The 17055-nt window shown below is 47.6% G+C and overlaps 1 protein-coding gene across 1 annotated transcript; it reads left to right on the top strand.

Moving 5' to 3' along the window:
* Positions 1–1003: 1003 nt before the first annotated feature.
* PXMP4 (peroxisomal membrane protein 4) lies at positions 1004–16832 on the top strand. The gene is made up of 4 exons (XM_053574612.1): positions 1004–1208; positions 6467–6529; positions 10310–10508; positions 14105–16832. The coding sequence occupies exons 1-4, from the start codon at positions 1096–1098 to the stop codon at positions 14366–14368; spliced, it is 639 nt and encodes a 212-aa protein (XP_053430587.1). The 5' UTR covers positions 1004–1095; the 3' UTR covers positions 14369–16832.
* The last annotated feature ends 223 nt before the right edge of the window (positions 16833–17055 follow it).

Here is a 17055-nt window from a genome sequence, read left to right as displayed (position 1 = left end):
TTTGACCAGGGCCGGGTTTGAACCCGCCACCCTCGGTATATGGGGCCGGCGCCCTACCCACTGGGCCACCCTATTTATTTATTTAGAGACAGAGCCTCAAGCTGTCACCCTGGGTACAGTGCTCTGGCATCACAGCTCACAGCAACCTTCAACTCCTGGGCTCAAGCGATTCTCCGGCCTCCGCCTCCCAAGTAGCTGGGACTGCAGGCGCCCACCACCACGCCCGGCTCAGCCGTCATTGTTTGGCGGGCTCGGGCTGGATTCTAACCCGCCAACTCAGGTGTATTGTGGCTGGCGCCGAGAAAATTTTTATTTTATTTATTTTGCAGTTTTTGACCGGGGCTGGGTTTGAATCCGCCACCTCCGGTATATGGGACCGGCGCCCTACTCCTTTGAGCCACAGGCGCCGCTCGGAGACAATTTTTCTCTTTAGTAGACACGGGGTCTCGCTCTTGCTCAGGCTGGTCTTGAATTACTGAGCTCAAGTGATCCTCCCACCTCAGCCTCCCAGAGTGCTAGGATTTACCAGGTGTGAGCCACCACACCGAACCCCCTTCGGGAGGAGTTTGTATTTTATATTACAGGTGCCATGTAATTTACACTCTAAAAAGATAGCTATGATAACGGCTAAACAGTCAGAACCGTAGCGTCTAAAGAATATGCCCCGTTCCTCCCGCCGTCACCACCAGAGTCACCCACCCCAACTTTAAGGAGCGCGACTGCTCCTCTAGTAAACTTCGCTCCAAGACGCTTCTTTCACAGCCCACCTATGAACGGAACCCAAAAGAAAACGTCTTCTGATTGGACAAATGTGCGTGTGCGACCTTCCTGAGGCTGAGTCAGATGGAGCTCACTGTGATTGGTTACAAGCTCTCTATCTTTTCCAATCAGACAGCTATTCCGAAGAATGCGATCGTCCCATTCCCCTTGCGAGACGATTGCGCTCTGTGATAGGGTCGCCCTGGAAGAGTGACAGAAAACTCAGCCTATAAGTGCCACGACGCGACGGCCTGCTGGGGAGCAAAGGGGAGTACAGCTGGAGTCCGTGGCTGTCAGTTCGCTTCCACCTCCAAAGCTCCACGGGCCGCTCGCGCTATGGCCGCCCCGCCACAGGTGCGGGCTCTGCTCCTAGCCATCAACACACTGCTGCGCAAGCGCCGCTACCACGCTGCATTGGCCATGGTTAAGGGTTTTCGGAACGGAGCTGTGTGAGTGGGGCCGTCGGGCAGGGCTGGGGCTGAGGGACGGTCCTGGCTGGGGTCGGAGGCGCTGTGCTGTGTGCTGTGGAGCAGCCCTCTTATATCTCTAGATTTCGGTGTCTACTGTCTGTGCAAGGGAAACGGAATTTTGGATTCCCAACGCAGCTCTGGGCCAGGGCTCCCACTGCAGTTTCTGGGATCTCCGTGCTTTGCAACCTGGCCCTTTTGCTTTGAACGCCTCCATGCCAATCTTCTGTATCCCTTCATTTGGGTCCAGTTCACCCCGCTTCTCTGTGTGCCTCTGGGCCTGTCCGGCCTCAGGGGCCCCATCTGCACAATGGAAAACTGGACCCTGACCTCTACCAGGCCAACAGACATTTTTTGCCTATGCTGCCCATGGGCTCCTGTCCTGCTTTTCACTTTTCATCTGTCAAGTCCTCATTTGGTAAGGGGGCTTCTGGGGTGTGACAATGAATGTAAAAGAAGCTGCAACTATTCTAGCCGTTGTACCTGCAGAAAAGGTCTTAGGGTTATTTTGTCTGGCTGGTGCCCAGAGGGGAGCTTGTCCTCCCTTATACTCCATGCATAACAGCCACCATTTATTGAGGGCCTACGGTGTGAATATTGGGGACAAAGAAGAGGAACACACAAGACAAAGGTCTGCATCCCCCTGGAGTTGGCATCTTCCTGGCAACATGTCAGGTGGTCAGGCTCATCCTCACGTTGAACCCTGGTTCCACCTATCTGTGTGGTCTTGAGCAAGTCATTTAGTTTCTCTAAGCCTCAATTTCCACAAAATGGATATGACAATAGTACTTACACTATCAGGATTGAGTAAATACGTATGAAATGTGCAGCACAGCACCTGATGTGTAAAAATCACCGTTGGCGTTGCTGTTGTTATACTCACAGGATGTCTCCCTATTTTATTTTCTCACCTTTTTCACGGCTCTGTTTATGTGTTCCCTCCTCATGGAGGCCATCCCTGAACTCCCTACCTCCTCCTCTATTTTTTCTATATAGTACTTGTCACCATCTGACACTAAGTCGTTCACTTATGTATCTTTTTTTTTTTTTTTTAAGAGTTGGAATCTCACTCCGTTGCCAAGGCTGGAGTGCAGTGACACTATTATAGCTCAGCTGAAACCTCCAATTTCTGGACTTAGAGTAGGTGGACTTACAGAACCCACCACCACACTAATGTGTTTTTTTGTTTGTTTGTTTTGAGACGGAGTCTCACTTTGTTGCCCTTGGTAGAGTGCTGTGGCGTCACAGCTTACAGCAACCTCAAACTCTTGGGCTTAAGTGATTCTCTTGCCTCAGTCTCCCAAGTAGCTGGGACTACAAGGCGCCCACCACAACAACCAGCTATTTTTATTTTTTGGTTGTAGTTGTCATTGTTGTTTGGCAGGCCCAGGCTGGATTCGAACCCGCCAGCTCCAGTGTATATGGCTGGTGCCCTAGCCTCTGAGCTACATGTGCAGAGCCAACACACTAATGTTTTTAAAACAATTTTTTGTAGAGATGGGATCACATTATGTCTTTCAGGCTAGTTTCTTTACTCTTGGCCTCAGGCCATCCTCTCACTTAGGCTTCTCATATTGATAAGATTATATGTGTGAACCACTGTATCCAGCCTATATCCATGCCTGGCCTGTGTCTTATTTTGTCTTTTTTTTTGAGACAGAGTTTCACTTTGTCACCCTTGGTAGAGTGCCATGGTGTAAGAGCTCACAGAAACCTCAAACTCCTGGGCTCAAGTAATCCTCTTGTCTCAGCCTCCCGAGTAGCTGGGACTACAGGCGCCTGCCACAACACCTGGCTGTTTTTAGAGATGGGGTCTTGCTCTTGCTCAGGCTGGTCTCAAACTCCTAATCTTAAGTGATCCACCCACCTCAGCCTCCCAGAGTCCTAGCATTATAGATGTGAGCTACCACATCCAGCCCCTTATGCCTGGCCTGTATCTTGGTGGGTTTTTTGTTTTGTTTTGTTTTTTGAGACAGAGTCTCAAGCTGTTGCCCTGGGTAGAGTGCTCTGGCATCACAGCTCACAGCAACCTCCAACTTGTGGGCTTAAGCAATTCTTTTGCCTCGGCCTCCCGAGTAGCTGGGACTACAGGCACCCACCAGAATGCCCGGCTATTTTTTGGTTGTAATTGTCATTGTTGTTTGGCAGACCCAGTCTGGATTCAAACACACCAGCTCTGGTGTATGTGGCTGGTGCCTTATCCTCTTGAGCTATAGGCGTCAAGCCTATATCTTGTTTTTATGGTCCATCTCTGTCACTGAAAAATAAGCTTTAGGCTGGACATGTGACTCATGCCTATAATTCTAGCACTCTGGGAGGCAGGAAGATTGCTTGATCTCAGGAATTTAAGACCAGCCTGAGCAAAAGCAAGACCCCATCTCTACTAAAATTAGAAAAATTAGTTGGATGTGGTGGCCCACACGTATAGTCTCAGCTACTCAGGAGGCAGGAGGCTTGCTTGAACCCAGGAGTTTGAGGTTGTTGCAAGCTAGGCTGAAGCCATGGCACTCTAGCCCAGGTGACAGAGTAAGAGCTTCATGAAAGATGGAAATTTGTGGAAAAGAAAAGCTTCATGAGGTGGAAATTTGTATGTGTTTTGTTCCTTGGTGTATTCCTAGCATCTAATACCTGATAGACACTTGAATACTTATTGAATGAATTAATATGTGTAAAGTAGGATTTGCCATTGTCTCCATTTTCCAGATAAAAAGCCTGGCTCAGAGGTAAACCCTTTGCTCACAGTCACATCACTTGGTTAAGGCTGAATTGTTGAGCCAGAAATCAAACCAAGGCCAGACTCTTGGCTTCTGTGGCCACTCAAAATCGGGTAGAAACTGGTTCCCATGGGATCTAGCCAGATTATGTCAGCCACTGAGATAAGACCAAGGTGAGATGGACCCTGAGGTAATGATAGTGGCCCCTTTGCCAAACTATTCACAGGGCAAAGCAAGAATGAATAAGAATCACACAGGCCCTGGTGCCAGCAGGCATTGCCCAATGCCAACTTTGTACCTGCTCCTACACCCACTCTGTGTAATCTCAGAGGACCTTCTCAGCCAGAGCAGGTACTTTTTGGGGTTAGGCCCTAGCAGGCGTCCTCAAACTGCGGCCCACAGGCCACATGAGACGGTGTCATTGTATTTGTTCCCGTTTCATTTTTTACTTCAAAATAAGATACGTGCAGTGTGCATAAGAATTTTTTCATAGTTTTTTTTTTAAAACTATAGTCCAGCCCTCCAACGGTCTGAGGGACAGTAAACTGGCCCCCTGTTTAAAAAGTTTGAGGACCCCTGCAAGGCTAGAGTACCAGTTTCTTTCATTTATTTATTCATTGGTATTTTGAGATGGAGTCTCACTCTGTTGCCAGGCTAGAATCCCATGGCTTCAGCCTAGCTCATAGCAACCTCAGACTCTGGGGTTTAAGTGATCCTCCTGCCTCAGCCTCTGGAATGGCTGGTAGGAGTAGGGGCCGTGGCCTGCAGTGTGTTCAAGGCTAAAAAGGTGCCTGGGCTCTGTTCTGTGAGTAGGAGGAAGGTGTCAGTGGCTTTTAAGCTTGGAGCAATGAGATGGGATTTACATGTTTTAAAGATGGGAATGTTGGTTGGGGGTCATCCTTGTAATCCTAGGACTCTGGGAGGCTGAGGTAGATAGATTGCCTGAGCTCAGGAGTTCAAGACCAGCCACAGAAAGAACAAGACCTCTCTAAAAATGGCCAGGTATTGTTGTGGGTGCCTGTAGTCCCAGCTACTCAAGAGACTGAGACAAGAGGATCTCTTTGGCCCAAGAGTTTGCCCTCTCCTGAGGGTGGCAAAGTGAAAATCTTTTTTTTTTTTTGCAAAGTGAGAATCTTTGTCAAAAAAAAAAAAAGCTTACTTCAGCATCTGTAGCTCAAGTGGATAAGGCACCAGCCACATACACCAGAGCTGGCAGGTTTGAATCTGGCCCAGGCCTGCCAAACAACAATGACAACTACAACCAAAAAATAGCCGGGTGTTGTGGCGGGCACCTGTAGTCCCAGCTACTTGGGAGGCTGAGGCAAGAGAATCGCTTAAGCCCAGGAGATGGAGGTTGCTGTGAGCTGTGACGCCATGGTACTCTACCCAGGGTGACAGCTTGAGGCTCTGTCTCAAAAAAACAAAAGCAAACAAAAAAATAATAAAGGCGGGCGGTGCCTGTGGCTCAAGGAGTAGGGCGCCGGTCCCATATGCCAGAGGTGGCGGGTTCAAACTCAGCCCTGGCCAAAAAAAAAAATAATAATAAATAATAAAGGCTCGGCACCTGTGGCTCAAGAGGCTAAGGCGCCAGCCACATATACCTGAGCTGGCGGGTTCGAATCCAGTCCGGCCCGTCAAACAACAATGACAACTACAACCAAAAAATGGCTGGGTGTTATGGCAGGCGCCAGTGGTCCCAGCTACTTGGGAGGCGGAGGCAGGAGAATCGCTTGAGCCCAGGAGTTGGAGGTTGCTGTGAGCTGTGATGCCACAGCACTCTACCGAGGGTGACAGCTTGAGGCTCTGTCTCTTAAAAAAAATAATAAATAAAATGAAATAAAATAAATAAGTAAAATAAAAGATGGGAACGTCAGGATGGAACTGAAGGAACAACTCCATGAAGCCAGTTGAGCAAGGTTGGTGGAGAGCTTTTACATATACTGTCTTTTTCCATCACAATGATAGCTATTCCTCTGAGGTTTAACATCCCTATTTATAGTTGAGGAACCTAAGGTTCAGAGAAGTTAAATGACAAGTCTGAGCCCACATTATCAAGAAGTATCAGAGCTGGGCGGCGCCTGTGGCTCAGTGAGTGGGGCGCCGGCCCCATGTGCCGAGGGTGGCGGGTTCAAGCCCAGCCCTGGCCAAACTGCATCCAAAAAATAGCCGGGTGTTGTGGCGGGTGCCTGTAGTCCCAGCTGCTCGGGAGGCTGGGGCAAGAGAATCGCGTAAGCCCAAGAGTTGGAGGTTGCTGTGAGCCGTGTGACGCCACGGCACTCTACCCGAGGGCGGTACAGTGAGACTCTGTCTCTACAAAAAAAAAAAAAAATTAAAAAAAAAAAAAAAAAAAAAGAAGTATCAGAGCTGAGATTTGAATCCAGATCTAACTGTAAAGCCAGCATTATTTCTTCTCCCAAAGAAGTGTTAGAATTAGGGATGAGGAAGGGATAAGTTGTCAGAGGGAGGGCCCATAAAGATACCATGGTACAGTGATGCTGTAGTAACTATGTTCTTCTGTTTCCACAGCTATGGAGCCAAAATCCGGGCCCCTCATGCGCTGGTCATGACCTTTCTCTTCCGGACTGGCAGGTAGCTACCCCTATGGATACCTTTCAAACTGGGAGACAATGTGGTCACCCCTCAGTGCCAACACGGCTGCAGTACCTTCCTCACTGAGTCTAGCCTATCCCCCTGCCACAGATCCTAAAGTCCAACTCTGAGCCTTTTGTCCCTGCTAATACTGCCCTGTGACTTCCAAAGAAGCCCAACTTCTAGGCCTGGACTTTAAGGCCTTCTGCAGCCTGGCCTCAGCTACATCTTTACCGTGTCCACCCTGGGGCGCCCTTGGCACACACAACTCACTGCCATTCCATGCTCATGTCATCTGGTTCCATTTCCCACATTTGCTCATTCAGTATCCCCTTCCAGAAGTGTCTTTCCTTTCTCACCCCATCCTTATTTCCCTCCCTGCAACCCATACTGGTTCTCTAAGGATCACTTCCTCTGGGAAGCTGTCCTTCATCTCTCCTCTCTCACTCAAGATTCTTGGCCTTCCTCTGATCTCCTGTAACTATTCCCTCAAGGCACTTCTCAAACAAAGTGTGTGGCCTAGTTATGATATATGTAGACTCACACAGATCTAACAGGAATCATACTGGGTTTTTTGTTTGTTTTATTCCCTCCAAATCATTTTTTTAAAATCAAACTCATTCATTCTGCAGATATTTATTGAGCATCTGTTATGAATCAGACATTGTTCTAGGTGCCAGGGATTTAGCAATGAATAAAACAATGACCCTGCCCTCCTAGAGCTTACGTTCCAGCAGTGGGTAGCCAAAAATAACCATATTAAATAAGGTTACCTTATTAAGTATGTGGTATGTTAGAAGGCAATATGGCTGCAGAAAAGAAAAAATAGAGCCAGGAAAGAAGGAAAGGGGATCATCGGAGGTGCTGGGTGCAGCAGATTACAAAATTAAATAGGGACTGCTATACGAAAGTGACATTGTAGTAAAGACTTATTAGGAGATGAAAGGGTTGGCCAAGTGGCTGTCAGGGGAAAGAATGTTCCAGGCTGTGGGAGCAGCCTGTGCAAAGGTCCTGAGGAAGGATCATGCCTGTAAGTGGGAGGTGCCTGGAGTGGAGGGACTGAAGGTGAAAGAAGATTGGGGTTACAGCAGAAACCTGCATGGGTTCTCTCCAGCTTTAGAGCTTAGAGAGGAGTTTGGCTTTTTTCTTTTTTTTTTTTTTTGTAAAGACAGTCTCACTGTACCGCCCTCGGGTGAGTGCCGTGACGTCACACGGCTCACAGCAACCTCTAACTCTTGGGCTTACGCGATTCTCTTGCCTCAGCCTCCCAAGCAGCTGGGACTACAGGCGCCTGCCACAACGCCCGGCTATTTGAGTTTGGCTTTTTTCTTTAATCAGGACATCACTGTAAGATTTTGAGCAGGAGTGTGCATTATTTGACTTACGTTTTAACAGTGTGAATGTTAAGAATTTGCTGCTGGGTTAAGAAGAAATTGGTATGGCGGGAGGTTGGGAGGGACTGTGCAAGGGCAGAAGTAGGTTTGCACTGGAAGGCTGTGGCAATAATCCAAATGAGCAATGAAGGTAGCTCAGGTCTTAGTGGTGGCAGTGGAAGGGAGAAGCGTGGTCAGTCTCTAGAAATGTTTCGAAGGCAGTATAGTGCCAACATTTATAAACTGGGAGATTTCACATGAGAATCCAGCTTTCCTGCCTTAGAATTTGTTGCCATAGGATGAGAACCAACTGCTCTTGGTGTCCCCGCCCACCTAGCAGATTCCACAGGGCCTGGTGGAACCACCTCACTCTTCTAGGGTCACTTGAGTTTGCCATTCCTGAAGTGAGGAGTACACACTGCTCCTTTCCCTGCCTTCCCTTTGCTGCCCCCTCGTGATTGATATTTATTTATTTATTTTATTATTTATTATTATTTTTTTTTTTTTGAGAGAGAGTCTCACTATGTCACCTTCGATAAAGTGCTGAGGTATCACGGCTCACAGCAACCTCAAACTCTTGGGCTTTTTTTTTTTTTTTTTTCGCGGTTTGAACCTGCCACCTCTGGCATATGGGGCTAGTGCCCTACTCCTCTGAGCCACAGGTATTACCCAAACTCTTGGGCTTAATCAATTCTCTTGCCTTGGCCTCCCAAGTAGCTGCGACCACAGGTGCCCACCACAACACCTGGCTATTTTTTGTTGTTGCTATACTTGTCATTGTTGTTTGGCAGGCCCAGGCAGAGTTTGAACCCGCCAGCCCTGGTGTATGTGACTGGCACCCTAGCTGCCGAGCTACAGGCGCCAAGCCTTATTTATTTATTTTTGAGACAGAGCCTCACTCTGTTGCCCTGGGGTTGAGTTTTGTGTCATAGCTCACAGCAACCTCAGACTCCTGGGCTCAAGCCATTCTCTTGCCTCAGCCTCCCTAGTAGCTGGGACTACAGGTGCCCAATACAACGCCCTGCTATTTTTAGAGGCAGAGTCTCGCTCCAGTTAAGGTTGGTCTCTAACTCCAGAGCTCAGGCGATCTGCCCACCTTGGCTTCCCAGAGTGCTGAGATTATAGGTGTGAGCCACCATGCCTGGCCCTTAATGATTCTTAAAAGATAAACTGAATCCCCTTCTCTACTTAAATGTCACTTCTCAAGACAAAAACAAAGCAGCCCGGCTCCCAAGCCTCTGCCCCAATCCTTCTCCTCACACATTCTCAGCTCAGGCCACAGTGGCTTTTCTCTGTTCCTTTACTCCCCATGCTTGATCCCTTCTCAGGGCCTTTCCTGTGCTGAGCCAGGTGCCTCTGATGCAACCTCCCACCCCCTTGACCTCATGCACTCTTTCCCATTCATCAGCTCTTTCCTCAAGGTCAAAGTTTGACCCTTCTTTTGTGATTATTTCACATTTCCTGCTGCCATTGGAACATGAGCCCCATGAGGGTGGTGAGTAGATCAGTTTGTTTACAGACTTGTGTCCCCAGATCCAGCATGTAGTGGACACTCATTCTTGTATTCCTTTCTTCACATTTATTTAAAAAAAAAAAAAAAAAACGTTTTAGTTGGCCATGGTAGGTCATGTTGTAGCCCCAGCTACTCCAGAGGCTAAGGTGGGGGCATTACTTGAACCCAGGAATGTGAGACCAGTCTGGGGAGCATAGTGAGACCACATCTCTAAATGAGTAAATGAATGAATAAAAAATGTATTTATTTATTTATTTATTTATTTTTATTTTTTTTTTATAGAGACAGAGTCTCACTTTATGGCCCTCGGTAGAGTGCCGTGACCTCACACAGCTCACAGCAACCTCCAACTCCTGGGCTTAAGCGATTCTCTTGCCTCAGCCTCCCGAGTAGCTGGGACTACAGGTGCCCGGCTATTTTTTGGTTACAGTTTGGCCAGGGCCAGGTTTGAACCTGCCACCCTTGGTATATTGGCTGGCGCCTTACCGACTGAGCCACAGGCGCCGCCCAATAAAAAATTTATTGAACATCTACTATGTGCCAAGCCCTGTTGTGGGTCCTGAGGCTAAATAAGCCAGATCTAGATACCACTCTCCAGTAACTTGTCCTTGGGTAGGACAAAGGTCAGGGAAGATAATAAACAAGCATGTAGATGTCAGCTGGTGATACGGAAAAAAAAAGTAGGGTCAGAGGATGGGATATGATAGGCATTGTTTTCTGTAGGTGATCAGAGAAGGCTTCTCTGAAGAGATGGTGTTGAGTCCAGGCCCCCGAGGACATGATGGGTAGAGGCCTGGATGGAATGAGCATTGGCCATGAGCTCCGTGGCTGGTACAGTTTTGCTGTTGGAACAACTGGGCCTATTCTCATGGGGGACTCCCTGTTTCTGTGCAGCCTCCGGGAGAAGCTTCGGGCCATCCTGCAGGCCACGTACACCCACTCCAGGAACCTGGCCTGCTTTGTGTTTACCTACAAGGGTCTCTGTGCCCTGCAGTCCTACATGCAGGGCAAGACCTACCAATTTCACTCTTTCCTGGCTGCTTTCATTGGGGGCATCCTGGTGTTTGGAGACAACAACAACATCAACAGCCAGGTAAAGATGTTCCCCTGAGGGCGGGGCTGGGATGTGGGCCCTGGATCAGGTATAGAGGTGACAGTTGGGGTTGAAGAATATGAGCTCTTGGACCCTTCCCTGCCTGAGGTCTGTGATTTTCCAGTTCTTGTGTGATCTTGGGAAAGTCACTTCCCCTCAGATTCTCCATCTGTCAACCAAGTAGCTTGATGAAGTTCCATAATTCCCAAAATTAAAGTACATACTGCTCTCTGGGGCAAAGCTTTTATGCAAAAAACCTCTCTCTAGGGCGGTGCCTGTGGCTCAGTCGGTAGGCGCTGGCCCTATATACCGAGGGTGGTGAGTTCAAGCCTGGCCCCGGCCGAACTGCAACAGAAAAATAGCCAGGCATTGTGACGGGCGCCTGTAGTCCCAGCTACTCGGGAGGCTGAGGCAAGAGAATTGCCTAAGCCCAGGAGTTGGAGGTTGCTGTGAGCTGTGTGATGCCACGGCACTCTACCGAGGGTGATAAAGTGAGACTGTCTCTACAAAAAAAAAAAAAAAAAAAACAACTCTCTAGTGAAATGAGGGGAAAAAATGACCCTACAGTAAAAGAAAACACTAAACTCCAAGAATTATCTCTTATGGCTGGTCCAACTGCAGTAGTGTTTACAACTAATTGATCACAACCAGTTACAGATTCATTTGTTCCTTCTCCACTCCTACTGCTTCACTTGACTAGTCTTTAAGAAAAAAAAAAATGCCCATAACTCAGTGGTTAGGGCGCTGGCCACATACACAGAGGCAGGTGGGTTCGAACCCGGCCTGGGCCTGCTAAATAACAATGACAAATGCAACAAAAAAATAGCCAGGCGTTGTGGCAGGCTCCTGTAGTTCCAGCTACTTGGGAGGCTGAGGCAAGAGAATCGCTTAAGCCCAAGAGTTTGAGGTTGCTGTGAGCTATGATGCCACAGCACTCTACTGAGAGCGACATAGACTGTCAAAAAAAAAAAAAAAGTCTGTGACTTGTCCTTTTCTGGCTTAAAATTCCCTTTTTTAGGGAAGGATAATAATGATGAAATTAAATGCTACTTGTATTTTACTTTATTTTTGGAGACAAGGTCTCACTCTACCATCCTGTCTGGAAGGCAGTGGTGTCAGCCTAGCTGGACTGGACTCAAGTGATGTTCCTCCCTCATCCTTCCAGGCAGCTGGGACTGGAGGCATGCATCACTGCACCTGGCTAAGTTTTCTATTTTTTTTTTGTAGAGACAGAGTCTCACTGTACCACCCTCGGGTAGAGTGCCGTGGCCTCACATGGCTCACAGCAACCTCTAACTCTTGGGCTTACACGATTCTCTTGCCTCAGCCTCCCGAGCAGCTGGGACTACAGGCACCCGCCACAATGCCCAGCTATTTTTTTTGTTGTTGCAGTTTGGCCACGGCTGGGTTTGAACCCGCCACCCTCTGCATATGGGGCCAGCGCCCTACTCACTGAGCCACAGGCGCCACCCCAAGTTTTCTATTTTTTCTAGAGATAGGGTCTCGCTCTTTCTCAGACTGGTCTTGAACTCTTTTATTTTATTTTATTTTTTTTCTATAGAGACAGAATCTCACTTTATTGCCCTTGATAGAGTGTTGTACCATCACAGCTCACAGCAACCTCCAGCTCCTGGGCTTAGGCTATTCTCTTGCCTCAGCCTCCCCAGTAGCTGGGACCACAGGCGCCTGCCACAACGCCCGGCTATTTTTTGTTGCAGTTTGGCTGGGGCAGGGTTTGAACCCACCACCCTCAGTATATGGGGTTGGCGCCCTACTCACTGAGCCACAGGTGCTGCCCTTTTCTTTGAGACAGAGTCTCAAGCCGTCACCCTGGGTAGAGTGTGGTGGCATCACAGCTCACAGCAACCTCAAACTCTCGGGCTTAAGCAATCCTCCTGCCTCAGCCTCCCAAGTAGCTGGGACTACAGGTATCTGCCACAATGACTGACTATTTTTTTTTTTTTTTGGTTGCATTTGTCATTGTTTAGCTGGCCTGGGCTGGGTTCGAACCTACCACCCTTGGTGTATGTGGCTGGTGCCCTACCACTGAGCTACAGGTGCTGCCTGGTTTTGAACTCTTGACCTCAAGCAATCCTCCCTCCTTGGCCTCCCAGAATGCTGGGGTTACAGGCATAAGCCACCACTCCTAGCCTCATTTGTTTTTAATTTCTTTTTTTTTTTGTAGAGACAGAGTCTCACTTTATGGCCCTTCTGTAGAGTGCCGTGGCCTCACACAGCTCACAGCAACCTCCAACTCCTGGGCTTAAGCGATTCTCTTGCCTCAGCCTCCCGAGCAGCTGGGACTACAGTGTTTTTAATTTCTAATGAAAAAGAATAATAAAAGAGGGCTAGGCACGGTGGCTCATGCCTGTAATCCTAGCACTCTGGGAGGATTGCCTGATTGCCTGATTGATCTGATTGCCCAGATTGCCTGAGCTCATGGGTTTGAGACCAGCCTGAGCCAGAGCGTGACCTCATCTCTAAAAATAGCCAGGCATTGTGGGCGGTGCCTGTAGTTCCAGCTACTCAGGAGGCTAAGGCAGGAGAATTGCTAGAGCCCAAGAGTTTGAGGTTGCTGTGAGCTATGACGCCATGTCACTCTACTAAGGGCAACAAAGTGAGAGTCTGTCTCAAAAAAAGAAGAAGAAGAAAAGACATAAACAAGAATATTAAATATTAAAATGTCTGTTACAAGGTTGGGCACAATGGCTCACACCTACACTCCTAGCACTCTGGGAGGCTGAGGCAGGTGAATTGCTTGAGCTCAGGAGTTCGAGACCAGCCTGAGACCAGCAAGACCCTATCTCTAATAAAAATAGAAAAAAAGGCCGGGCACTAGTGGCTCATGCCTGTCATCCTTGCACTTTGGAAGGCCAAGATGGGTGGATTGCCTGAGCTCAAGAGTTGGAGACCAGCCTGAGCAAGAGGGAGACCTCGTCTCTAAAACATAGCCAAATGTTTTGGCGGGTGCCTGTAGTCCCAGCTATTTGGAAGGCTGAGGATCACTTGAGCCCAGGAGTTTGAGGTTGCTGTGAGCACTCTACCAGGGGTAAGAAAGTGAGGCTCTGTCTTCAAAATAAATAATCAAATAAATAAATAAATAAATAAATAAAAATAGAAAAAACAAGCCAGGTATTGTGGCAGGTGCCTATAATCCTAGCTACTCAAGAGGCTGAGGCAAGAGGATTACTTAAGCCCAAGAGTTTGAGGTTATTGTGAGCTATGTTGTCATGGCACTATCCAGGGGGACAGAGACTCTACGACAAGAAAAGAAAAGGAAGGGAAGGCAAGGGAAGTCAAGTCAGGTGTGGTGGCAGGCTCCTGTAGTCCTAGCTACTTGAGAGGTTAAGGCGGGAGGATCACTTGAGCCCAAGAGTTTGAGGTTATTGTCAGCTATGATGATGCCACAGCACTCTGCCCAGGGTGACAGAGTGAGACTCTGTTTCAACAATAAATAAATAAATGTCTGCTACATATACCTCAAGCTCTCTTGGCACATCAGCTTGGAAGAACACTGATCAGTGTGAGGGAATGGGTGGGCAGAAGGTTCCCGGTGGCTGCACCCACCAGTAATCCCTGTTATCCTCTCCCTGCAGATCAACATGTACCTGTTGTCTCGTGTCCTGTTTGCCCTGTGCCGCTTGGGTGTGGAGAAGGGCTACATCCCTGAGCCCAGGTGGGACCTGTTCCCGATGTTAACTGCAGTGGTGTGGGGGCTGGTCCTGTGGCTCTTTGAGTATCACCGGCCCACGCTGCAGCCCTCGCTGCAGTCCTCCATGACCTACCTCTACCAGGACAGCAATGTGTGGCATGACATCTCAGATTTCCTCATCTATAACAAGAGCCACCCCTCCAAGTAATGCAGTCCTGACGTAACAGTGGAGGGCTTCTCCACCTGAGTAGGCTCCAGGCAATGTCAACTGCAGCTCGGGGTTTGGCTCAGGAAACCCTCCCAGAGGATATCACCTTCTCAAAGTCACTGGCCTCAGACTCAACGTGTGTTATCCCAGGGTTCCAGGGGCCCAAGTAAAAGTACTGATGTCCACATCCCAGTAGGTACTCTTGAATGGTGGAACAAGTGGTGGAATGAGGCTGAGGAGTCTTGGGCTTGGTTCCAGCTGTGTATGCTGCTGACTTCTGTGAGATGGGGTGAGTCGCACCTCTCTCCGGGCCTTAGGGGTCACTGAGCTCGAAGGAAGGTCCTGAGGTCTCTTTCTGGTGGGTACATTCTTTCTCAGACTATTGTGATATCACAAAGTTCCCCTTCCTTTAAACAAAAAATTAAGTTCTTTATCTCAGGTTTTGTTCTCAGAGAAGTTCTAAAGCTCCACTGTCCAGTAGAAACCAAATGCGAGTTATGGAAGTAAATTTTTTCATTTACATGTTAAAAAGTAAAAAGAAGGGCGGCACCTGTGGCTCAGTGAGTAGGGCGCCCCATATACCGAGGGTGGCGGGTTCAAACCTGGCCCTAGCCAAACGACAACAAAAAATAGCTGGGCGTTGTGGCAGGCGCCTGTAGTCCCAGCTAGTCAGGAGGCTGAGGCAAGAGAATTGCCTAAGCCCAAGAGCTGGAGGTTACTGTGAGCTGTGATACCACGGCACTCTACTAAGGGTGACAAAGTGAGACTCTGTCTCTAAAAAAAAAAAAAAAGTAAAAAGATCCAGGTGAGATTAATCTTAATGAGATAGATACATACACACATATATATGTGTATATATAATATATATGTATTATATATAAACCCAATATTTCTAAAATGTTATTATTTCTGTCTTTCCTTTTTTTTTTTCTTTGAGATAGAATCTCACTCTGTTGTCCTGGGTAGAGTGCCATGGCATTATCATAGCTCACTGCAACCTCAAACTCTTGGGCTCAGGCAATCCTCTTGCCTCATTTTCCCAGGTAGCCATGACTACAGGTGGCTGCCATGATGCTCAGCTAATTTTTTCTATTTTTAATAGAGTCAGGGTCTTGCTCTTTCTCAGGCTGGTCTTTAACTCCTAAGCTTAAGCCACCACTTGCCTCAGCATCCCAGAGTGCTAAGATTACAGGCATGAGCCACTATGCCTGGCCTTAAAATGTTATTATTTCAACATAATTAACAAAAATGTAATTCAATGTTTTGTACTCTTTTTTTTTTTTTTTGGTACTAAGTCTTTAAAATCAGGTGCGTGTTTTACATAGCACACCTCAACTTGGACCACCCATGTTTCCAGTGCTCAGTAACCACATGTGGATAGTGGCTGCCAGATGAGCAACACAGTTATGTAATACCTGTGTCCTCACAGAAGATTCTAGTGGACGGTGCAGATCTAGAGCTAGAGGACATGGGTTTGAGTCCTCACTCCACCACTGTGTAACCTTGGGGAAGGTTCTAGATGTCTCAGAGCCTCCATTTTATCATAAAATGGGAATAATCATAATACCTGGTATCCACATTGGGCTAAGACAACTACAGCTGCTGCCACTACTACTAATTACTTCTGTTTAGTGACCTCCTACTTCCTCCTGGGTGCTTTGTACATGTTATTTTTAATCCATGCAATAACCTTGCAGGTATATGTTTTGATTCCCCATTTTACAGGTGTGGAAAGTGAGATCAGCGAGGGGAGTAACTTAGCCAAGGTAATATAACACATATGACACCCAAATCAGGATTTGAAACTAGATCTGTCTGATTTCAGTGCCTTGCTTCAAATTTAGAAACCTATGCCATACTATGCAAATGTTAGCTAAAGGATCTGAGCCAGAGGGAGGTGTAAACTCAAATGCCTGCAGGGGCCTGTAGTAGCATAAATGGAAGTGTTAAGGGTGCTATGCAGTAGGGAGTGATGAAGACATGGGAAACTGGAGTCTTGTGTTTCAGTCTGATGTTTTTAAACCACCAAGCCAGAACAGTCAAAACAAGTCTCCAGGCTAGGCACCTGTAGCTCAAGTAGCTAAGGCACCAGCCACATACACCAGAGTTGGTGAGTTCGAATCCAGCCCGGGCCTGCCAAACAACAATGACGGCTGCAACCAAAAAATAGCCAGATGTTGTGGCAGGCACCTGTAATCCCAGGTACTTGGGAGGCTGAGGCAAGAGAATCACTTAAGCCTAGGAGTTGAGGTTGTTGTGAACTGTGACGCCTCAGCACTCTACCCAGGATGACAGTTTGAGACTCTGTCTCAAAAAGAAAAACAAGTCTCTAGGAAAATTCAGTGTATGGGCTACCAATTGGAGAGCCTTGGTTTAGTAGGTACACTTTTATTATACTTGAATTTACTAATAGAAATGTACACATGAGTTACTGGAGATCTTATCCAAATAAAATTTACATTCTGATTCAGTGGGCCTGGAATGGGGTCTGAGAATCTTCGTTTCTCCCTGCCCATCTTTATTATCCCACGTGACAAGTGAGTCACAGAGCTGTAATTGAGGTGGGATTATGTCTGATTCTATAAGCATTGTTCTCAACCACAACCCCTTTTTTTCTTTCAGTTTAATGTGAGTATATAAACAACTGGGTTATGATATTTGCATATGTTAGGTAGAGTCCCTCTTGT

The sequence above is a fragment of the Nycticebus coucang genome, chromosome 21 (genome assembly GCF_027406575.1).
Source record: "Nycticebus coucang isolate mNycCou1 chromosome 21, mNycCou1.pri, whole genome shotgun sequence".
Classification (NCBI taxonomy): domain Eukaryota; kingdom Metazoa; phylum Chordata; class Mammalia; order Primates; family Lorisidae; genus Nycticebus; species Nycticebus coucang.
Note: the sequence above shows the minus strand (reverse complement) of the source record. Positions and strands in the feature narration are given on the sequence as shown.

Coding starts and splice junctions, on each gene's coding strand:
- PXMP4 (XM_053574612.1), top strand. CDS start 1,096: ATGGCCGCCCCGCCACAGGTGCGGGCTCTGCTCCTAGCCATCAACACA. Junction 1,209..6,466: donor GGTTTTCGGAACGGAGCTGT/GTGAGTGGGGCC, acceptor CTGTTTCCACAG/CTATGGAGCCAAAATCCGGG. Junction 6,530..10,309: donor TTTCTCTTCCGGACTGGCAG/GTAGCTACCCCT, acceptor GTTTCTGTGCAG/CCTCCGGGAGAAGCTTCGGG.